This window comes from Erpetoichthys calabaricus, chromosome 1, assembly GCF_900747795.2.
Source record: "Erpetoichthys calabaricus chromosome 1, fErpCal1.3, whole genome shotgun sequence".
Lineage (NCBI taxonomy): Eukaryota > Metazoa > Chordata > Cladistia > Polypteriformes > Polypteridae > Erpetoichthys > Erpetoichthys calabaricus.
Genome location: NC_041394.2, coordinates 214,785,059 through 214,809,676, shown reverse-complemented (window position 1 = coordinate 214,809,676; position 24,618 = coordinate 214,785,059). Strand labels below are relative to the sequence as shown.

Here is a 24,618-nt window from a genome sequence, read left to right as displayed (position 1 = left end):
TATATAGGAATAATGTATTTTTTTCTTTTTAACAGTATTTTCATCTTGATTTTCATTCTGCTTTTCTAGCTGTTCCAATTGTTTAATTAATCCATTATTTACTAATTAGTGGGTCTGACTCTAAAGTAGTTGCAGCCTTTGATTATTAAGTGTTGTTTGCCTGGGTGTCTGATCTGCTCATTTTAAATTGTCATTAATAAGAAACAACAAAGGGGGAAAAACTACACAGAGAAAGGGCAAAGTATAATGAAATCAACAAAAGAGAGTTAATCATTTAAATCTATAGCAAAAGGAGAATTATTTCTAAATGTCTTATAAATGTAAAAATGCTGCTATGCTTTCCTGAATGTCAAAAAAAAAAACCAGCTAATTAAATGAGCTCAGTGTTATTAGTGTGTTGTCACTGATTAGGAATCCAGTTGAAACAAAAACCTGCAGCCACAGTGGGTCTCCAGGACCGAGTTTGGGAAACACTGATCTAGTCTATTTTAATATCTTGTCTTGCAGTTACACTTTTGAAATCTTTGTTTGCAGTAGTTATGTAATAATATATATCAGGGTTTTTTAAACAATTGGACAGTAGTCGGTTACCGCCATTGGGCCACGTGTTACCGTTGTATGTAGTGGTAATGGGGTCATGGTATCCTTGATTACAATCGCCCACTATTCTGAAAGGGGGGTACCCCTCAGTGATTGTCCAGGCATTCAACAAAGAATGGATCTCAAAGACCCTCAACTAAGAACTAAATAGTAATAGGCTGTACATGCTGTATAAGATAGTCAAAATGACAGCAACTCAACTTCAAATGTATGTGTGTATACATTTTTTCTTGTGTAAAGCCCAATAAGCTACATGTGCAATTTAAGATTTCCCTTTTTATTTTTAATAATAATGGGCAAGAACTGTGATATACATAGGACAAACATCAAGAGGAATTACAACTCGCATACAGGAACATCGCAATGCTGTTAGAAGGAAGGACTCACGATCACAGATCTATACACATACAAAATCAACAGGACATACGTTTAACTGGGACAGTGTACAAGTAAGATTTAAGGCCAGTAGTAAAAGTGCCAGAGAACTGGCTGAATCTTGGCTATCAGACAAAAACACCATTAACAGACATTTGGACATAAACCCAGCATATACAAACTTAATGTTCATAATAAATAAAACGTTATGACTTGTACCCTCCCCCCCACTATCCCTGCCACCCCCAACAAATTGTGCTATATATTGCCTTTGATTCTTGTAAGTCTAAGCATTATCCTCTGATGAAGGCTCCTGGTAGGGGCTGAAAGCTCAGGAATAAAAAGTACTTTATGATACGTGATTAATTTTTTCTCCCTTTGTGGATCTCCAGCTGCTAATATATATATATATATATATATATATATATATATATATATATATATATATATATATATATATATATTAGCAGCTGGAGATCCACAAAGGGAGAAAAATTAATATATATTTTTATATATGTATATATATAGTGGTACCTCGGTATCCTTGGACTTATACCAAACAGGACTTATATCAAATGAATTTTTCCCATAAAAAATAAAGGGAAAATGATTAATCTGTTCCCATGAAAAAAAATCCTATTGTTATTGGCATATTATACATTGATGGGGTTGTATAAAATAATTTAAACACTGCTTAATACTAAAATACATAAATACAAAAGCAATTAGATGAAATAAATGAAAATTTAACCTCACTTTACCTTGCTGAGAAGAGTCGAGTGCCTACTAGGATGGTGCTGAGAAGGGAGGAGGAGGAGATGTTATTGTTTGGAAGAAGAGTCCCCTTCCAATAAAACTTCAGGAATCTGAAATTCTGGTGTTTTTTCTCTTTCTCTTTTCCCTTCTTGGACCTGGTTGAGGCTCACCAGGTTTGACTTCTACTAAAAATCTGTCCAAAGAACTTTGTTTCTGCCTTCTCCTCAGGATGTTTCGGAAATGTGACATTGTCTGGTCATTCTAGACAGTACTATTATGGCTTGTTTGGGCTTTGTTGTGGTGGTTCTTATCTGCAAAGTTTTTGACATCCATCCATTTGGTAAAGATTTCCTTGATTAATGAAGTAGGGGCTTCCTCTATCTCCTCCTCCGACGAGCCTGAATAGAGTGCATCCATCTTAGTCTTGTGCTCCTCCTTCTCAAGTTCCTGCAGCTCCTCAGTGGTCAGCTCTTCCCTGTGCCCCTCCACGAACTCCTCCACATCACCATCACTCACATCCAGACCCATGGACCTGCCCAGAAAGACAATATCCTCCACTACAGGCACAGCCTCAAAGCTCCCAAAGTCCCTTTCAGTCACTGCTTTTGGTTATGCAATGGACGATAGTAAAGTGATCTTTCCAAAACTCTCTCAGGGTTAATTCTGTGTCAGAGGTCACTTCAAAGCACCCCTGGAATAGTGCTTTAGTGTGTAGTTTCTTGAAATTACTGATGACCTGCTGGTCCATGGGCTGAATGAGAGGAGTCGTGTTAGGTGGGAGGAACTTTACAATGATGAAGTCTAACTCCGGCAGCACATAGTCCTGCAGGCTTGGAGGGTGAGCTGGAGCATTGTCCATTATGAGGAGGGCCTTCAGAGGCAGGTTTTTCTCCTCTAACTTTTTACACTTGGCCCAAACAAAACATTAAACCACTTGTTGAAATATTCTCTGGTTACCCAAGCCTTGCTGTTTGACCTTAACATCACAGGTAACTGAGTTTTCTGCACGTTATGTTTCTTAAAGGCCCTCGGGTTTTCAGAGTGGTAGATCAGTAGAGGCTTTCAGTTTGCAATCCCTACTTGCATTGCCACAGAACAAGAGAGTTAGCCTGTCATTCATTGACTTGTGCCCTGGCAATGCCTTCTCCTCTTGTGTAATATAGGTCCTGTTAGGCAATGTCTTCCAAAACAGGCCTGTTTCGTCACAATTAAAAACTTGTTGGGGAACAAAACCCTCGGCCTCCACAAATTCCCCAAACTCTGTAACAAAATCATTGGAGGCGTCTTTATCAGCACTGGCTCCCTCTCCATGCCTCACAACACTGTGAATGCCAGTCCTCCTCTTAAAATTATCAAACAAGCCATGGCTGCCTTTAAACACTTGTTTTTCAAAAGATCGGCATGCATCAGTTTTGCCTTTTCGCAGATCATTGCCTCCGATACGCTATCGCCAGCACACTGTTTTTCTGTTATCCAGATCAAAAGCAATTTTTCAACATGCTCTAATGTCCCTGATCTTTGTTTGGTAATCGATTTCACCCCCTTCACAACATTAGTCGATTTAATAACGTCTTTGTTTTTCACAATCGTAGATACCGTCGTGTTAGTCGATTTAATAACGTCTTTGTTTTTCACAATCGTAGATACCGTCGTTCTCGGCATACGATATGCAGCAGCCAAGTCCCGGATGCGCATGCCACCTTCATACTTTTCAACAATCTCCTTTTTCACCTCCATGGTGATCATAACCATTTTCTTCAGTGCTTGGCTCTTCTCATTAACTTTGTTAGAGCTCATGGTTAATGAATTTTAAAAATGTACGTGAAAAAAACACAAAATCACGTGAAAATTCACAGAGTTACAGTGTGGGTTGTTCATTGAATGGTAGCAACTGGAGTACTGACGCTCGTGGGCAGTCGTGGCTTTGTCTCAAGAGAGGTAAACAAGGGTAGCATGCGGTGTTCTATTACGCGAATCATATTCCAAACAAATGTCATATACCAAGCAAACTTTTCACGCCCAATCAAGTTGGACTTATTCCAAAACGGACGTATACCGAGGTACCACTGTGTGTGTATATATATATATATATATATATATATATATATATATATATATAATCAGACTGCCTTAAAAAATACTGTATATAACTTTCAGTTAAAAGAAACAAGACTGTTTGCTGAAACTGACTACATCGTATCTTATATTTTGTTCAATGTGTGGTATTTCTTTCAAATGAATGGTCATTTCTTACAAGATTTCAGATGTTTGAAATAATAATCAGCAATATACCTTGTTGGAAGTGTTTTATTCCTTATTTTAATATAGGTTTCTGATTTTACTTACAGGACTATATTCGTGAAATGGGTGGTCTTCATATCATTGGAGGCTTTCTATCAGATCATGATTCCGACATCAAAGTTCAGGCTTTGAATGCCCTGAGTAACCTAAGTATGAATGTGAAAAACCAAGAGTTATTAAAGGTAAATCTGAGGTGCTTTACAAGTTTACAATTTTATACACTTCAGTTTTAAATGGATTTACAAAAGAAGTCCTTATATTTATTATGAGAATTAAAATTTTAAGTGGATGGAAATTATTTGAATATGTTCTAGATACTGAAATGCATTCAAGCCTGTCATTCACCCTTTTCTGTATCGCTCAGTCATTTTAGATTTAAAAGATAATTTGCCTGAATATGGTATGTGAGGTTGTAGTGAATATTTATAATTAACAAATACATACATAAAAATCTCTTGTCAGTATGTATTGAAACATTTTACAAAATTAGGAAAGTGCAGCAGCCAGTGTCTTTCAGTATATGTGTCACATGATTGGATGATTCCATTTAGATTTAAAAAAGGTTTAGAAATGTATTAGAAAGGTTAGTCAGTGCAAACAATTGAACAGTTTGGTAGTAGTGGGCAAAAATAAAGCTTTAAATTTCTAGTGTTCTTATCTACTTAATGTTTATTTTTAAAATTATTTTGCTATTGGTGTTATTTATTTATTCATCTGAGGTAAGAGAGGGTGTCTATACCTAATCTCATTAATTTCTACAGGTGCATGGTTGTGTCCAACCTGCATAACATCCTGGCATGGTACCTGATCAGCTCTGGACCACAAAATATTGGTAACTACAAATAATGTGAAGGCAGCAAAGACTACTGATAAACAGCTCCCTTCTGTCCTGGATATATGCTGTATAACGCATGTTGCCTTAAAAAAGCAAACAGTATTATTAAATACCTCAGTTATCTTGTATAGCCAATTTTCTGAACTCCTCTATTGTGGCAAATAGTATAGGGCATTCACACTTTTAGACTGATAGAGTTTTGTATATGCAGTATGTGTTAAATTTAATGTACTGTATGATATTTTAATTATGGTGTTTATTTCTCTGCTGTTGATATTGTAGGTGTATGTAAGGGAAACTTTGGATATCATAGAGACTGCTCCTTTGAGCTCAGAGCTTCAGTTAGCAGGACTAAGAATGCTGACAAACATGTCTGTTACAAATAATTACCAATACATGATGAAGACTTCAGTTACTCTCTTCCTTTCACTCTTGGTGGTAGGAAGTGAATCATTGCAGGTATATTCTTCATAAGTTCTGGTTTTATTGGATGGTGTTCTGTGATTGACACTTAACCTTAGATACTACTGACATTTATTATTTACAGCATGCCTTGACCATGTTTGCCATATTTATCTCGTCTCTTGCCTGGTTGCTTTAGTTACTATGCTGTAAAACAAAGTTTGTCCAACTTCATTGGACTTCAGTACTTTTCAGTTCTTTTCACAATTCTGTATTTTGTCACTAAGTGCACTTCTAGCTTCTCATGCTCTGGTATCTTGTATCTTTTGTTTTGGACCTGTGCACATTTTGCAGCTCATTTTCTACCTGAACTTTTTACCTTAGTCTCTGCTTTTTAAAGTTTACCTTGTTTTTTAATGTGTTCTGCCTGCTACCTTGATCCTGTATTTCAACAATCAACATCTTAACATTTTATGTCCTTCATTATTTTTTTTTTCATTAATTCTGTCATCTAGTCATTACTATGAAAGTATGCATTTGAAAAAGAGTAGGCTGTGTCCATAAAGTAACGTTCACAATGTTTGGGTAGGTGAAGTCATTGATTAAAGTTAAGACTCTTATTGTGCGCCAAGAAAACATTCCCTGCACTGTTTCACAACCATGACCAGCCTGTATTGTTACATAGGTTCAATCCATGTTGTTTATGCCAAAGTATGCCTGACCTTACCATTCATCCATCCATTTTCCAACCCGCTGAATCCGAACACAGGGTCACGGGGGTCTGCCAGAGCCAATCCCAGCCAACACAGGGCACAAGGCAGGAAACAATCCTGGGCAGGGTGCCAACCCACCGCAGGACACACACAAACACACCCACACACCAAGCACACACTAGGGCCAATTTAGAATACCTTATTCAGGCCAGGCAAGTTTTCCTAATATTTTTAGTTATTTGCGTTTTGTGATTACATGCCCACAGTACCCTCATTTTTTTCTCTTCTTAGCTGACTAGGGGGCTCCGCCCCCTGCTCGCTTCGCTCGCCAACCCCTGGTGTTGGGAATTACAAAGAGCGTGATGTATGAATGAGATATAGCATAGTGTGAAGGTGTAGATGACGCAGATAGGAAGACAACAATAAAGTGTTTGGCATAGTGTAAAGGTTTATTGGAAAATTTCTTTGTAAACAACATTAGTAGTAAAGATGGTGTGTTGTCCTTGAATGAGTTTTCCTTGGCATGGAGCATTTATGACCTTAACTTTAACGTCAGATGAATGTCGAAGGCCACATAAAGTTGTCCATGTACAAAAACGGGCTCAGATAGGTAGATGCCAACCTTGCGCATGGTTTGTCCTTGTGATTTGTTGATGGTCATGGCAAAGGCAGGTTTAATGGGGAATTGTTTCCATTTAACACTAGAATTACCAGAGCCTACGAAAAAACTCGTAAATCCGTCCCACCTTAAATCGCGTCTTAAAGCCGTTTGCACATCTCCGCCAGAGTCTTTTGTCATCTAAATTTGCTGATAAACAAAAGCTACTAGCAGCCAGCTATTCCATCCCCCCACCGACTTAGAATGAACTCCTAGCTCATGCCTTGCCTTGTTTTGATTATTTGGGATTGAAGTGGAGTTTTACAGTGGAAATAATTCGAGCGTTATTTGGAATACACGCATTTCATGTGTGTTCCGTTTCTACAGTATAGTAGTAGTCTGTGCAAACACATTTTTAAAACAGAAACGTTTTTCATATTCTAATAGTAAATGACAAAATGTAGGCATAAACTATATAATGTATGAAACCTGAGGTCCATATATCAAAGAAACACTTTCACAAAAGGTACAAATAAGATAACACGTGCGCTTTTCATCAAAAGTATAACTGCACAAAAAAAAAAGCCGCGTTAGCATGCCACATTGACACTCTTACTACAACTGCCGCGGTGGCGTAATGGTATCAGCTCCTGACTGGGGATCAGAGGGTGGCGAGTTCGTTCCTGCACGGCTCCACTTCGAGAAATGAACTGCTCTTATTCTTACAATTTTAGAATAACAACATAAATTTAATTTCAGTCTGTAACAGCCGGTGTAACCTATGATACTGGTAAAGGTTAGCTTTTTTTTTTGTTTGTTTAATTTACTTTTCATTCTCGCAGTTGATGCATACTAACGCCCCCGCCCCCCAAAGGGTTCTGACACAGTGTAAAATGTAATTCCAGGTCAGAACTTGTAAGGTCAATTTTAGGAATTAGAACAGTATTGTTAGCATGTGATCCTGTAAGAACTGTTGCTTGAATAACATTGTGTGTTATGGTGTAGACGACTAAACGTGTACCATTGCATAAACCCTGTTTAGTGTTAAGGTTTCTTAATAGCATGAGTATTGTTCCGTTTTTAAGGCTAAGATTGTGTTGTGGTAATCCGGCTGGGTTAATAGTGTTCAAATATGCTAAGGGGAAATTAAGATGGTCATTGTCGTGATCAGAGTCAACTTTGTCAGAGCTTAGAAAGAGGTGTGACTCTCCAGGAAGTAATGAAATGACCTGGTTATTAATGTGATCAACAGTAATATTTTTTGGACATAATATACTTCGTTGTGTAAAAAGGGCATTTGGTCTAATGAGACCGCTGTTCCAAATATCTCTGTAAGTAAGTCGTCGCAGATGAAGGGTTGAGGAATTGTAATAATATCTGGGTGAAGTCCATCTGTATTGGTGAGTGTACAATGTTCTAGTTGTAATAACCAATTGTTATATTCGGGATCTGGAAATCGCATGTTTTGTACCAAGTGTATCTTTAGAAAGCAATGGCAATTGTTCGCGTAACATTTTTTGTTCCGCGGTTTTAGAAGCGCGCCGAGGTGAATTTTTTTTTTTGATGCGGGTTCGTGTTTGTGGTCCCGTTACTCGAGCCGTCTAGTTTTGTATCCGTGATCGTGAATTGATGACTTGTTTGATCTTTATCGTTAGGAATATGGATAAGTAATAAGTAGGATCGAACTTACTGTTAATATGCAGACTGTTCGTTTCTTCGTATTATCACCAATCAGGTCTCGCGCCTGTATATGTATTGTAGTTCGGTCTCGTGTTGTTTATATGACGTCGTCGCGTATTTTAAGGTGGACTGAATAATAGCTGAGCGCATGGCATGTGGAGCAATAGGTAAGCACTGTCTAAAATCTACTCCTAATAAAAGTACCTTTACTCCAAAGGGAATATTATTGTTTATCAACGCAATGCCAATTGTCCGCGTATTTTAAGGTGGACTGAACAATAGCTGAGCGCATTGTAAGTGGAGTAATAGTTAAGCACTGTCTAAAATCTCCTCCTTATAAAAGTACCTTTCCCGCAAAGGGAATATTATTATTCATCAACGTTTGTAGAAGTTTATCAATGGTGTTGAGTAAGTGACTGGATGCCATTGTACATTCATCTATAATTAATAGTGTGGCAAGACGGATGTCACGTGTATTGTTACTGTGCATTGTCATAGTGGATACCGATGTTTCTGTGATTGGGACCGGTATTTGGAATAAGGAGTGACATGTGTTTTTGGAGCCGAGACATTTTTTCTTCCGCGGTTTCAGAAGCGCTTTGTAGGTGCCGACGTGATTTGTGCAGATTTGCGTTCTTGATTTGTTTCAGGGTGCACTGTTCCAATGCGATGTAATATTTGTCCACATTTGCGAAAGCAGTATGGGTCATTGCCTTTTGGTGACCTGATATTTACTCCGGTAGATGCAAAATCAAATGAACTATTGTAGGATGTAATGCAGTTCATAAAGTTTTTACTTTCAGGTACTTCGTTAGTTAGAAGCTTCTGTAGATATGCAGGATATGAATGTAAAGGAGGCAGTGTAATTTGACTTTTTTGACAACAACGTGTAAATTCATTACTTGTATTGCCAGTTGTTTCTTCAGGGAAGTTAAGTGAATAAGAATGATTGCAAATGACATTCATTAATCCCAATGAATTTTCATGAAAAGTGGACTTATTATTGAACGCGCTGTCAGCTAACTGGCGCAATCGTTAGTGTGGTCGTGGGTCTGAATCGTCCTTTTTGTGTACGTTTCGCGTGCTATGTCCGTAGTCTGTCCCGTTTCGTGTCCAATGGGCTTTGTGTGGCGCTCGTGGCTTGTTTTTTTTTGTGTGCTGGGGGCTTGTTGCCTGAGTTTTTATTTCTGTTAGTGGAGGGGGTGTTTGTATGTCGTGGGGCTGAATCGTCCTTTTTGTGTGCGAACCGTTTCGTGTGCTATGTGTGCCTGCGTGTGACTCCTTTGTTTTTGGTGTGCTAGTGGCGCGTGGCCTCATTTCTTATTTCAGTTACTGGAGGGGGGTTTTGGGTGTCGTGGGTCTCAATCCTCTTCTTTGTGTGTGTCCCGTTTCGTGTGCAATGGCTTTGTGCGTTTACGTTGCATTCCATCCGGCCAGTTTCCATTGCTTGGAGGGGGGGGGGTTTGTGGGGCGCCTGCGCAGTACGTCTTTTGTGGCCACGGCCCATGGCCGGATGTCCCTGCGTCCATCCGGTTTAGCATTCTCAGTTAGTAATATGGATAGGAGTGAAAACTGGCATGGACAATGTGACAACAGATAGATATCTATTGGACAGCTCAACAAATTACTGTTTATTTTTTAGTACTGATGCAACCACTGGGTGGTTTAATATAATATTTTAAGCAAAATGTGTAATTTCTTTGTATACTTTATTTTTCCTACTTTTACTGTGTACTTTTTGCAGCAGTAGTAAATTTTTTAACTAATTTTTGATACATGTAACCAGTTTTGGTGAGATTGAAAAGGTTATAATTAGAACAATCCTAGGACTTTGCTTTGTAGTTCCTTTTTTAAAAATCTATTTTAGGCTTCTTTTACAACAATAATTATTATAATCATCTTTGAGTATTTCTGTTTCATATGCATATAAACAGTAATTTCTTTGCAAAATGCAAGTGTATTTCAGTGTTTGCTTTGGTAGTTTACTATTATAGAGAATTGAAACAATAACATTGCCAAGAAATTTGAACCTGGAGCAGTTGCTTGATTCTTCCCCAGTCTTTCTTTCTTCTGCCAAACACAAAATGGAATCAGGTGTTGCAAACAAATTTCTGGCTTAGTAATATTTTATTGATCCCAGAGGGTAAATTCATAGACATCTGCAATCGTTTTTTAAATTTTACATTATTGTTTATTGTTCTACATCTTCTTGAATATACCATTTAATGTATTTATTTTCTAAACCTAAACTTTGAATTAAAAATCAGTATCAGATGATTGCTATACAAGTGCTTGATAATAGTGACATGCAATTGAAAGCAAAGCATCATTATTTCAATAGATGTATTTATTTATTATCCATGTAGACATGTTGCTTGTGGCCACGGAATACATTATAGAATGTACCTCCCAACATGACACTTTTCCTTAGGTAATATGTAAAAATCTTTATATGAACTATTCACATATGTATACAAGTAGATAGATAGATAGATAGATAGATAGATAGATAGATAGATAGATAGATAGATAGATAGATAGATAGATAGATAGATAGATAGATCTTTATTGTCATTGTCACTTTTACAAAGGAACAACGAAATTGAAGGTGCAATCGACTCAGTGTGAGGAATAAGAGTTAAAAAGACAAAAAGACAAGAAGAGAGAAAATAATAACAAACCGAATAGTAATAAATATACAAATTGCACTGGTTGACTTAAGGTCTATATTGCACATTGGAAGAATAATATGGAGCAGTTTTATTCTGAGTTCAGGACCATGATTGCTTTCGGATAAAAGCTGTTTTTAAGGCGGTTTGTCCTAGTTTTCATAGCTCTGTATCTCTTGCCCGATGGCAAAAGCTGGAAGAGGCAATGACCGGGATGTGATGCATCCTGTGAAATGTCTATTGCTTTTTTGCGGCTTCGGGAGGTGTAGATTTGTTCCAGAGTGGGGAGGGTACAACCAATTGTTCTCTCCGCTATCCTGACGACCCTGTGGAGCGCTTTCTTTTCTGAGGAAGTGCAGCTGCCGTACCATACACACAGTCCATACGTGAGCACACTCTCGATGGAACAATGATAAAAAGCAAGGAGCAGATTTTTTGTAGCCTCCCTTTTAGCATTTAGTTTGCCCTCAGAAAAACAAGTTAAAAATTTTGACTATTTTTCAGTATTAAAAAAATGTTGTGTAACAGAAATGTGCAGATATCAAAATATCAAAATAATTACAGTAGGAAAGGTATGTCTAGTGTCCACTGTTGTACTGATTCAGATTTAGTACACATTTTTCATGTTTTGAAACAGTCACCAACACACAGCAGGGACAGAAGTGTTTTTCTTAGTCACATTTCTTACATTTTTTCTTTTGTTTGAGCCTGGTAGGATGACAGTGCCTGATATGCACAATTGAGGCGCCCCTTATATTATTGTAGGCTACCATGGTGCAAAGCTTTATAATTTCCCTGACCCAAGTGACAGTCTTTCTTGTATTTTAAATTGATCACAATCTTTTTCTAATACAAACATCAACCAATTTCACCAGGCATATTATGGAGGTTTGATTGTTTAGTGCCATATGCATCAGTTTCACTATCCATGTCAACGTCTAACCAATTCACATTGTCATCACTTTCACTTGATTCAACTAATAGTTCAGCTTCAGTGTGTACTAAAAACACCATTATAGTTTCTCATTTACATGTTATTGTGTTTTGGTTGAAGGCTCTGCCCCACTCGTGAATATTGATGAATTACCTTAGAGTGGCAAAGCACAAATTTATATTAATAATTTTTTGCAACATAATGCTATTTTATCTTCTATATGGCAGTAGAATACTGTATTGACCCAAGAGTGATTCTGTCATTACACTGTAAAAGAGGATCATTACACATGGGCTCAACTATAATTAACATAGAATTCCATGCTCAGGGTTAATGCCGATGAGGTTAAAGAGTATTTTTTGAACTTGAAACATATATACAGTAATATAATGTCATAATAGTATTTCCTTAACGCAAATCCCATGTTGTGTGCTATTTAAACTTAAGTCCAGTAAGGTTTTTGTTTTTATTACATCTTGCAACACTGTCTCCTATTTGACCTGTTGCTACTCTAGCTTCATGCCTTACACAATGTATGAATTTAAACTTTATGTTTTTGCTCATGTAGTGTTGCATTCTTATCCCAACCACCTGTTGAGAATTTTCTAAATCATACAACTATCAGCTCAGATAAGCAGCTTTCTCATTACTCTCCTGTACTTCACTGTTCCTCTGTGGTTTGCCCATCTTCCAATCCTTAACTGTTTTGTCCTCCTTTCTTTCTTTTCTTATTATCTGCACATGCACACACACCATCTATCCTGCCATAATCTAAAACAGGGTTATTGAATTGCAAATTCATTTGGGCCAGATTTTCAAACCAAGAAATCTAGGTGGGCCAGACATATTCAGCAGCCGGTAAGCAGCAGGCAGTACATTTTAAACTAACACAAATGAATGTATTGATAAACAAGTAATATTTATTCATTGTTTCCCTTTTAAATTTGGTGACATCTGACATAGGCATCAAAATCAACAAACAATAAATAAAAAAGCTGTAACTTAACAAAATCTGAGGTATTAACAATACTTTGTTTTTCCACTTTTGAAGTAAAAAAAAAAAAAAAACATTTTGGTCATAACAGACCTATGCATATCTCAAAGTACATAAAAACAAAATAGAGCACAGTGTTAGCAATGGCATTTGTTTCTCTTTTGAATTAATATAGATATTTTGGTCATATATGACCCAGGCACATCACAAAGTGCATTTAACAGAATAAAAAAAGAACTATCAATGCAATCAAAGCTATCAGTGCACAAACCCATAACAAGTGATAACAGTAACTAACCCACATGAATACAACGCCTACTACACTGAGGAAACATTGATTTGTTTTAAATCACATGTGATTAGCTGTGCCTTTTTTGCATACAAAAAGGTTGTGGTACGCATAACGTTGCATTTGGATCAAGTTTGAGGTACTGTGAAGGTATATAGAGGCTGAAAGTCCTGGTGCCACATGTTTTGCCTATTTGATGAAAAAAAATGGTTAAAATTTGAAATTGACAAATAATCAAGTGAAATAATAACAACTAGCCAACCCGCAGCGTAGCATACGCCGCATAATTATTTATTGATGGGTGAACACTTCCTGAAAGACACAGTTGTCCAAATGGGGTGGATTTGAGGATACAACTTAGTGAATGAAAAGATGGAACTCTGGAGAGAGCAACATACAATTGTCCGTGACTGAAAACGGAATACGCACGACAGAGCCCCGCCCGCCAACTCTAACCCCACTCCCGCGTCATGCTCATGTGCCCGCACACAACACCTCACTAAACACCGTCTCAGTCGCTTTCGTCTCTGCTGCAGTCCACATGCACCTCTGAGCCACGTTGACTTTTGATTGTTCTTTTCGGTTCCGGCTGCTTTTAGCATCCTGTATCCCATGGTCTCTGTCTTGCGTGCCATGGTCGGCTGCTTAGTGAATTATACAGGGAAATCCGGGGAATAAGGACAGTTTGTGAGGTAGCAGCTGCGATAGTTTTACACTCCAGTACATTGTGGTGAATGCTGGTAACAGTCAGGCAGGCGGGCAAGCCAACAAAAACACTATGCTCTTAGTATGGTATGAATCAGGTTTTTGTAGACAAAGGTTTTCCCCATTCCTGCAGAACCATCTAAGAAGAAGCATGTTTGTCGCGGATGGGAATCGCTGTATGCAGAGTGTAAAACAGTTTGCGAGGGTGGACGCGGTCATGCGTATCCCATGACGCGGGAGGAGGGTTAGAGTTGGCGGGTGGGGCTCTGTCTTGCGTGCGTGCGTGCGTATCCCATGGTCAGGCGACTTGGTGGATTATATATAGAAAAGCAGCCGGAACTGAAAAGAACAATGAAAAGTCAACGTGGCTCAGAGGTGCAAGTGGACTGTAGCAGAGACGAAAGCGATTGAGGCGGTGTTTGGTGAGGTCTTGCATGCCGGCACATGAGCAGGCAGTGTGCATGCCTCGAGAGCGAGGGTGGACGCAGAAAGAGGGTTAGATTTGGCGGGCAGGGCCCTGTCGTGCGGATCCCATGGTCTCTGTCTTGCGTGCCATGGTTGACTGCTTAGTGAATTGTTGGTGGACGTGGCCCTGTCTTGCGTCTTGCCTGCCATGGTCGGCTGCCTTAGTGAATTGTATATATATATATATATATATATATATATATAGATTCTTTACCTTTATATAGCTCTTTACTCACTACTCAAAGCGCTTTGCAAAATCCACTCATGGAGGACCCGACCTGGGAAATAACCCATTATCTCCTTATTACAAAGCAGCTGTGCTACCATTACGCCACCTGAGTAGATGTACAGTAATCCCTCCTCCATCGCGGGGGTTGCGTTCCAGAGCCACCCGCGAAATAAGAAAATCCGTGAAGTAGAAACCATATGTTTATATGGTTATTTTTATATTGTCATGCTTGGGTCACAGATTTGCGCAGAAACACAGGAGGTTGTAGAGAGACAGGAACGTTATTCAAACACTGCAAACAAACATTTGTCTCTTTTTCAAAAGTTTAAACTGTGCTCCATGACAAGACAGAGATGACAGTTCAGTCTCACAATTAAAAGAATGCAAACATATCTTCCTCATCAAAGGAGCAAACAAATCAATAGGGCTGTTTGGCTTGTAAGTATGCGAAGCACCGCGGCACAAAGCTGTTGAAGGCGGCAGCTCACACCCCCTCCGTCAGGAGCAGAGAGAGAGAGAGAGAGAGACAGATAAAAAAAACAATACGTGCCCTTCGTGCTTTTAAGTATGCGAAGCACCGTGCAGCATGTCACTTCACGAAGCAGCTGCACAGAAGGTAGCCAACGTGAAGATAATCTTTCAGCATTTTTAGACGAGCGTCCGTATCGTCTAGGTGTGCGAACAGCCCCGCTGCTCAATCCCCATACGTCAGGATCACAGATAGTCAGCGCAAGAGAGACAGAGAACAGTAAGCAATGTAGCTTCTCAGCCATCTGCCAATAGCGTCCCTTGTATGAAATCAACTGGGCAAACCAACTGAGGAAGCATGTACCAGAAATTAAAAGACCCATTGTCCGCAGAAATCCGCGAACCAGCAAAAAATCCGCGATATATATTTAAATATGCTTACATATAAAATCCGCGATAGAGTGAAGCCGCGAAAGGCGAAGCGCGATATAGCGAGGGATCACTGTACTCTATTTCGTAATATTATGTTGGTAGTTTAAAGTTACAAAGACAGAACTTCCCAAATTGAAGAATATTATTAATTGCAGGTTAATAATGAGCTCTACATTCTACAAAAAAGTTATGTAGTCCTGTAAAACAATCAGTACTTAATTTGAGTTTTAAAGAAATTTCCAAACTTTTTGCATGTTTTCATCAAATGCAGTCTTTCTAATTTGTTCTTTACTTTGACTGTTAATGGCTGATCGTTGTCCTCATAATATCCATGAATCCATAGGATCAAAGCGTGTGAGTGGAGGGCCAACCAGTTGTATGAAGAGAAGTGCAGAAACAGTGCTTGTCAGTAATGAGGCACTTATTGGAGTAACAATTAGATTCATTTGTGAAAACTCACCTTCAAATTCAGTTGATGAAACTGGAATACAACTAAGTCTCCGGACAGAATTGATTATAGAATCAGTTAATATATAGTTGATGCCACGACCAGCTGTTGTGGCCGAGGTGCCAGTACAACATACCAGCGCGTACTGTCACAAAAAAAAAAATCACTATCATAGACTACTATCACCACTTGTAGACACAACAACATGCTGCATTGTGGGTTGAATGTTGCTCGGCTATGTGGAGTGTTGCATTCATGGACTGTACTACTGTAGGAGTTTATGTAGGAATTTTTGAAGGCTCGTGAAATGTGTTTTTCTCGATTTTTGCCTGCGTTTCTGGTGAGACCATGGGCTGGGCCACTTGGAGGTTGCTTCTGGGCCACCATTTGAATAGGCCGGATCTAAAAAAAATTATAAACTTTTTTCTTTCCTAATAGTAGTATTCTATTTTTATGATTCTGGCCTTTAGGGCTGCAACTAACGATTATTTTGATGATCGATTAATCTGTCGATTATTTTGTTGATTAATTGATTAGTTGGATTTTTAAAAAATTGTTTGAAATTAAAAACAAAAATTCATGAAATAGTACTTCTCGAAATAAACAGATTTCTATAAATCTTTCCAAAATGTATTTGTTAAAAAATGAACTACTTGTGCATATTTTAAACAAAATATAGGGTTTTTATACAACATTTATATAATTGAAAATAAATAGTAATTAATAGAAATAAAACACAAGCACACATGCATACTTTCCTTAAAAACAATGGTTTTCAATAAATTAACTAAACTCAAAATATGGCTTATGCATTCAGAATCATTCAGAATCACAATAAACACACATTTCAAAATTAAACATGAAATTTAAATGACAAGTTTTCATGTAAATATCTGACCTGATCTGTTTTATAAGCAGGTTACGTATGTATCCATGCAAAGTTTGTTAAATGCACAAACTAGAGTGACACATTAATCTACATAGAATTAGCATTTTGTAAACTACTCACATTTAACTTAATGGTTACTTATATACAGGAGAGCAGAGTATACATCTTGACTAACTAGACTCACAATGACTAACATCCCAATTCCTATTGTCTAGAAACAATCACAATGTATAGCGTTCAGTAGTAAAACACAATGTATCACCCCCATCAATCTATACAGTATGACTTGCAGAAGGGTGGCATGCAATGTCTTCATGGTGTGAAAACACACTTCAAATACTGTACAAGGCCAGATTGTTTCTGCTGAGGATTCATTATGCCCTGATGTTGAATACCAATTTTTGGAATCATAATTTGAAGCCCAACTGTTACAAATTCTACATTAAATTTGCATATTTTTATACATGCACAATATTATTGTGATAACATTTTCCTTTGTGTTATTTTACAACTAGAAATTTTTATCATTTGTAAATAAAATGCTAACGCCATTTCCTGTGATTTCTTGCGGGCCCTATGCCACGCTGTTATAAACTAATGTCAGGTTAGCATTGACTAGAACTCTGCATTTCCCCCTTTCCTAATAATATTGATATTTGGAGTTCCTCATAGTTATATGGGAGTTAGACAGCAAAAGCTTTCTGATAGGTTCAGATAAACTCGAGATACGTTTATAGTGCTTTTTGTTTTCTCAGCAGTTCACAGTTTCATAAAACATGGCAAAAATGTGTCATTCAGCATATCTGGAACAGTCTTGCCTTTCATAGTGGCAAATATGTTAATCTTCTAAACAATGGACGTTAAACCAGAAGGTGGCAAAGGCATTGAGTGTTTAGTGAAAAGGTATTATCCAAAGCAGCAATGCTTATTTTATTACTCTGCTCAATAACAACTTACAATATTTTTTGGGTTTTGTATCCTTTTGTCTATTATATGATATCAAATCTTATTCTTGAAATGGTGTCTGAGGTTCAGTTATTGTGGTTCAAGCGCTATATTTACCCTTGTTGAAATTTAAAAAATGTTCAGAGCCTTACTAATGTACTCAAGTCTTTCATAAGTTTTGTTTTTGCTTGCTCAAATTACATTAGTTTACAGACATAATGCTACAGTTCAACAAATACATGCATGAAAAAAAAACCCCGTTTACATTAATATTTAAATCTATCATAGTAACATATGCAGGAGGCATTTTTCTCTTCATTAAAAATTTCAAGTCTTGTTTGGCATGTGGCACATTAAGGTACAATAATATTAATCTCTGTTTGAATTAAAGCAACAGATTGTGAAAAGTTTGCAAGGTGCATATAGTAATATTTAATTCAAGTTCCAGCTGCTTTCTAGAACTGGTGAATGGGGTTTATGATAAAATGTCACCCTGCATGTTTCCCTGTGCTACCAGGATAGGCTGTGGCCTCCTGTGACCATGAACTGGATTAAGGGGGTTTGAGAATGCTATGTTTATTGTAGTCTAAAGTTTACTGAGACAATAGCCCATCTTGGCCACATCAGGAACAAGGCAGAAACGATGACTGGAGCACCAGTCCATTACCAGAGGAGTTCTTGTACAATGACTAATACCATGTCAGGCAACAAAACCTACGCATCTTAGTCATGAGGGGGATCATAAACAGAGACGGGCCAGGAATTGATTCCAGTTTCCTGGAGCAGTGAGGCAGCAAAAGTGCCACTGTGGTGCCTTAGATGTTGCTATTCAAGTGGAGTACAAACACAGATACAGTATGGCTACTGATCTTGCATCTACTTCAATACAAAGTGCAGTGGATGATGCAGTTTTCCTTTGAGTCCCTATTATAACACTGCTGTTATTATACTATAAATATTGAACTATTAGTACAGAGCACAAACACATACAAATTCCACAGTGTGGGACAAAGTGGCATTGCCCTCTTAGTTTTTCATTTCAAATATTTTATACAGGTTATTTTTAAAACACGCTCACTACATGAACCTTTGTAGCTGTAATACAGCAGCCCACCACAAAGAGTGAACAAACGCAGAGAGACCTGGACAAAGAAACAAAGTGTGCTATTTTTTTTTTTTTTATTGCCAGTAAAAATTTCCTTGAGGCCCTGAAGACTTCAAGACAAAGCATCAGCTCCATCGCTTGAGATGGCAGGAGTCAAACAATAGAAGAAATACCATCACTGCATGATTCTGAGGCTAATAGTGCTTATAATCTAGAAGCAAACATATTAGCAGGTGTATTTCTGTTTTTTGGGGTTACTTAAATTGAGTAAAATGGTGTGTTTGGATAATCTTTAGCATTAATACAGAAAGTCTCTCCCTCCAATTTCATAGAAAAGCTAACTTGTGAGAGTGCAAGACCCCAGCTGCCGGTACCATTCACACAGAATGTAAACTTGTATGCAATGCATTTTACACTCCTGCACAAACAAGCACTTCTACATTCATGTATGCAGGCATTGAGAAACCTTTAAAAGAAACATGTACCCATTTAGAAGGTTAATAGATCAGAAATCTCAAACCATATTAAGATGTGCCCAAATACATAACATTTTCCTGGGCAACTGTTTAGACAATAATTAAGAAAGGAGATGCGTAATTTTTACGTTTATGCCCTTTGTATTAAGCGCATAAGAGGGAAACAAAACCAAGCCAACTTAGATTTATGTCATGTTGTTTGATTATTGTCCAGTACCTGCACCGTATATACCTACATATATCCACTTTATAATGATCCTTGTGTTCTGTATAAATGGTAGTATTTTTTTATTATTAAAGAGGCCACTTGAGAGTTTTTGTGGGAAAAATAGTCTGACTAAACCACAAAGCAGAGGAAGTGAAAGTGTTCATGGGCCATTTTGCCTATTTATGAACTTTGTTCATAAATTGAGATCTCTCTCCAAGTGATTCTGCTGCTCTGGCTTGGAAATGAATAAAAGTGAGACCTCATCCAATTTGTTGAACAACATCCTGCATTGTTTTTCATATTTTGTATCACTTTAAGCATTTTAGAAGCTGAAACTGAAGCTATGCACTGCCCACTGTGTCACCATACAACACGGGAATAGCCTCATTTGAAAAAGAACATGAAAATGAAATAAATGGACTTGGTATTAGAAAGTTAAATACTGTAGTAGGATTTGGAATGATTACGTTTCCATAATACATAGTGTAACATATTGTCAGAGAATTAGCAATTTCTATATTCTACAATACATTAAACATGATATTTTGTCTTGCATACAGATTCAAGTGCTAAAAGTTCTGGTGAATTTATCTGCCAATCCAGACTTGGTGGAGGATATCCTCAAAGCCCAGGTAAGAGCTGAAGTCTTATTAAATTAATAAATCTCCTTTACAGTATATGCTTACTAAAGGCTGGATGAAGTTTCCTTTTTCTGCATTTTAATACTGATTACTGTTATTGCAAATGAAGCATAAATACTACTGTACAATATTATTTTAAAAGCTTAAAAAAATAAGTGAAAGATAAGTCTCTTGTTAGCACGACAGTTTTCAAAATATGCAGTCATGATCCTAAATATATGGTAATTAGGCAAGCGAGACGTGACTTTCAGCAGTTAGTGTATTGTTCACAACCAACATTCCAGAGCAATGCATGTGCCTTCCTGCTTTTAATCGTTTAATCTTCTCATTACGGCACATGGTATGCTCTTGATCCACACTGGCACCACTGCATCATCAGCGATTGTGACTAAATACTAGGTAGTTGATTGCAAAATAGCTCCTGAAAATGAGAAATACCTAATTATAATTTTTTTTTACTTTAGTAGCAAACGAGAGAGTAATCAGACAAAGTAGAAATTTTCTGGATTTTTCAAAGAATCTTTATTAACCCATTTATGCCTCATGTTCCATTATTGGAACGACAGTCACGTTGGAGTAACATATGTTATGTATAATGTAAGAAGTGGATTTGCCTAGTGTTCCAATTTTGGAACGCCACATAACTCAACAATGGAATGTAATAAAAAAATTTTCTCTTCATATAATGTATCAGCTTCACTTATACCTACTTTTTTCAGTATGGTGTGTGTGATTTTCTTCTTTTATAAATTTCAAAACCTCATATATGTAAAAGATTTGACTTTCTGGGACTAAGATTTTTTTTATATAAATAGGTACATGTAATTCAAAGAGATTAGGATGCTGTGCAAGAGACTATATATTGAATTAAAACAATTTACTGTGAATCCAGTGAAGACTCATTTTGATATAAGCACAAACAAGTTAGGGGTTTTCTTTTCATCCTGATGGAAATCATGAAAATAAACTTGTATTAACCACCATATGTTATAAGTAACAGCTACCCTATAAGTATGTATTGTCAGGTCACAGACTCTGAGCTTTTGTAATCCAGGTGAACACCCATTAAGCTTGGCAGGCTGATATGCATTGTTTAGGTTCAAGAACTGGAGGTTGTCAGAAGTTAATCCTGGCCGTCAACATAATCATAGAGGATCTGACTATATCTATATAATGATAGATTGGATCGGACTGTGTGTTCAAATAGTGATGTTTGGAAATTGTTACATTTTTCCCTGGTGTATTGCCCATGCTATATTACGAAGCCTCCATATTTTAATCTAACATCCCAAGGTAGCAGGGGCTGCAACACTACTTGGAATGTATTTCCTCAAAATACTTCTGGAATACCACAAGATATTAGCTAAACATTCTCCTTACTGTACCTTAAACTGATGTATTTGCCCAGAGTGACTTGCACGTTGAGAATACCATACATTCGCTTTACTATGGGTTAAATAACTTGCTAAGGGTCTCACACCAAGTCAGAAGTGGGGAGGGAAATGGCAACCTAAGCATCACCATCATACTGCTTGCTAAAAATACATCTATGAAGATAAATACGTAGCTACATCAGATTCTGGGACAATAAACTTGAATTGAGTAGTGGGATAATCCCATTCTCTTGGAGAATGTCCACATCATCCATGGTGGAATGATAAAGGTGTTGAAAGCCACTTTCAGTTATTCATTTTTTTGACAGCTTCATTTTAGACACAGGTCCCTGTTCTCACTTTTATAAAAATAAAACAAGTAATATTACTAAATTGAGTATGCCAGGCATATAGTTACAACTCTGATTAAATTTTGCAATATAGGACTAAACTGTCAACAGGTCTTAACTTTGATATCACCATTAAGTAAGTCTATATTTCTAGCTTTTTTGCTTTGCCTGAACCAGTTTAGTCAGTCCCTAATGACCATCCAAGCTGTTCTTAGTGGCAAAATTAACCTGCACTGCACAATCATAGATACTTTCTATAATTAGTATGTGGTACAGTCTGTTTTGAAATGCCTCATTATGTACATGATTCAGAATCTGCTGTTGATTAACTGTTAAGGACAATTTTAGCCTTATTAATGTGTTGGCGTTTTTGTTTTTTCAGGCACCAGCATCACTTATTTTATTGTTTGACAGCTGCACAAACACAGAGGTTCTTGTTCGAGCATTGACCTTTGTTGGAAATTTGAAGGACTCGGAGGCTTCTATCCACATAACAGAAATTCTTAAACTTAAAAAGGATTCTTTATACTTCATTCTACATGGAGAAACCTCTCAGTTTTATCAAAAACTGTCCTTACTGCTACTACATCCTAATGCAGAAGTGAAAAATCAAGTGGCAAAGATAATGGTATCAATATAAAAATGTACATTGATTCTAAGGTATAAAAGCTGACCAAATTAAAGAAAGCCTTCTATTCACAGTTATACATCCTTCAGTTTTTTGTTTTCAAGAATGTGAATGATAAAGTATATAAGCAGGAATACACACTGACACTTTGTTGAAATTCACTTCTGGGACTTGTTGGGGGCTCTTCAGTTTCAAAAACGGGGAAAATGTCACAGGTGCATAATTTTACAGATAATCCTCTCGTTTAAGGTTCTACATCAGGACCGGCATTCTGGTCAAGATATGCAAGCAGTTTCTTCAGGTAAACTCTTGACTTTAGCTCTTACAAAATACATCTCTGACATGTAGTGATGGACTAATAAATAGCAACAGAATTTATATTAAAATGTTCATCTTATTATATAGATTCATAAAACACAGTTCAGAGGTTCACAGGTGCTCAGTTCTGACCATGAATGAGTCAAATATACTTGAGTCAAATATACTCAAACCAATCTAATCTAGTTCAGAGTCATGGTGGAAGGAGCCTATATGAACTCACTGGGAAGAACCATTGCACCACCAGGCTACCTCCTGGGGAATGTATGATACAACTGATACAAAGAGAAGTAAACCACATGGTGCTGCTGCTAAGTGTAAGAACAGCATTGCAAGAGGTGTCATTAAACATGAAGTAGATTATTAAATTCACTGCAGCTAAAGTTGTCAACCACTTCAGCTTTTAAAGCTTTCATCCTAACTGTAACTCTGCCTTAGAAATCGTGTTATGGACAGCATGAACATAGATTATATTTAATAATTAAACAAAAAATGGAAAAAAATAGCCAGGTAATTACTGAAAAAAGAAAGAATACAAAAGTATCAGGAAACTCACCTGTATACAATAACCCACTAATTTAATCAACAAAGAACTATACATATTTGTTAGATTTAATACATAACAATAACACTTTTATAACTAAAACTAAGGCTTTGATGCAGTTATCTTACATGTAACGATTTGGTAAAGCAGAAAACATGAGTTTTCTAACCCTCATGATGAATAGCAGCATACATTTATAACATTTATTTTTGCACTGGCACAAACACTTTTTTTCTTAGTGTATGCTGCTCTAGTGGAGATGGACACAAAGGCCACAAGGAATGATACCCCAGGATTAATTTGACCCACTCTGAATACTTCTCTCTTTTTTGCTAATGGATATGGATGCAAGTATCTGGTGGTGTGGTAATTGGAGAGTGGTGACTAGCATTCCTTTTTTTGTTTAAAAGCATTTTTAGTCACTGACAGATGGCCAGCATCTACATTACATTCACATTCCATTTTTGTCCTCTAGGACATCAACCATGCCTTTTGGGAAACAGAAAAAGAACACTGCTTTCATGTTCTGTTATCTGAAAAAAGTCACACACATTTTAAGGCATTTTAGACAGCCACTTCCTTGCTAAACAAGTCTTGGATATGTACCATATGCGCAAGATTAAAAAAAACTTATGAGGCTCCAGTACAGTATTAAATGGTTATTAAAGGCATTGCACACTTCAAAGCTTATTGTATTGGTGTATTTAATACTAGTTAAACCCAGCCACAGGGGATGCACAAACCAGTGTGTTTCTTTGAGCCAGTCCCAAGCCGGGATAAATGGGGAGGGTTACGACAGGAAGGGCATCCGGTGTAAAATTTTGCCAAATTAATATGCAGACAATACAAATTTCCATACCGGATCGGTCGAGCTCTGAGTCAACGACGACTGACACCAGTACCGTTAGTCATGAGGGTGCTGGTGGAAATTGGGCTACTGTTGGCCAAAAAAGGAGAAGAAAAGGGGGGAGACGTGTACGGAGGCAGGAGGAGAGGAAGAAGGCAAAGAGAGTGGAACTGAGGATAGGAACTTTGAATGGTGGCAGTGGAAGAGGAGTAAGGCCAGGTGGATTCAAATAGTTTTATCATGGTGTGAATGGGAGGAGAAATGGAGTAGGGGTTATTCAGAAGGAACAGTATGTGAAGAGTGTTCTGGAGGTGAAAAGTGTCCGACAGAGTCAAGAGTGTTTTGGTGGAGTGTCAGGCAGAGTAATGATTATGAAGCTGGAGGTTTGATGATGAATGTTG

At 37.5% G+C, this 24,618-nt stretch overlaps 1 protein-coding gene across 1 annotated transcript in view; it reads left to right on the top strand.

Annotated features, from left to right (window-relative positions):
• Positions 1-22,585, top strand: part of armc10 (armadillo repeat containing 10) — a 32,397-nt gene extending 9,812 nt beyond the window's left edge. Inside the window, exons 3-6 of the mRNA XM_028811628.2 lie at positions 4,080-4,214; positions 5,150-5,326; positions 20,077-20,148; positions 22,263-22,585. Coding sequence (XP_028667461.2) covers positions 4,080-4,214; positions 5,150-5,326; positions 20,077-20,148; positions 22,263-22,520 — 642 coding nt within the window. The 3' untranslated portion in view covers positions 22,521-22,585. The remainder of the gene's footprint in view (positions 1-4,079; positions 4,215-5,149; positions 5,327-20,076; positions 20,149-22,262) is intronic.
• The last annotated feature ends 2,033 nt before the right edge of the window (positions 22,586-24,618 follow it).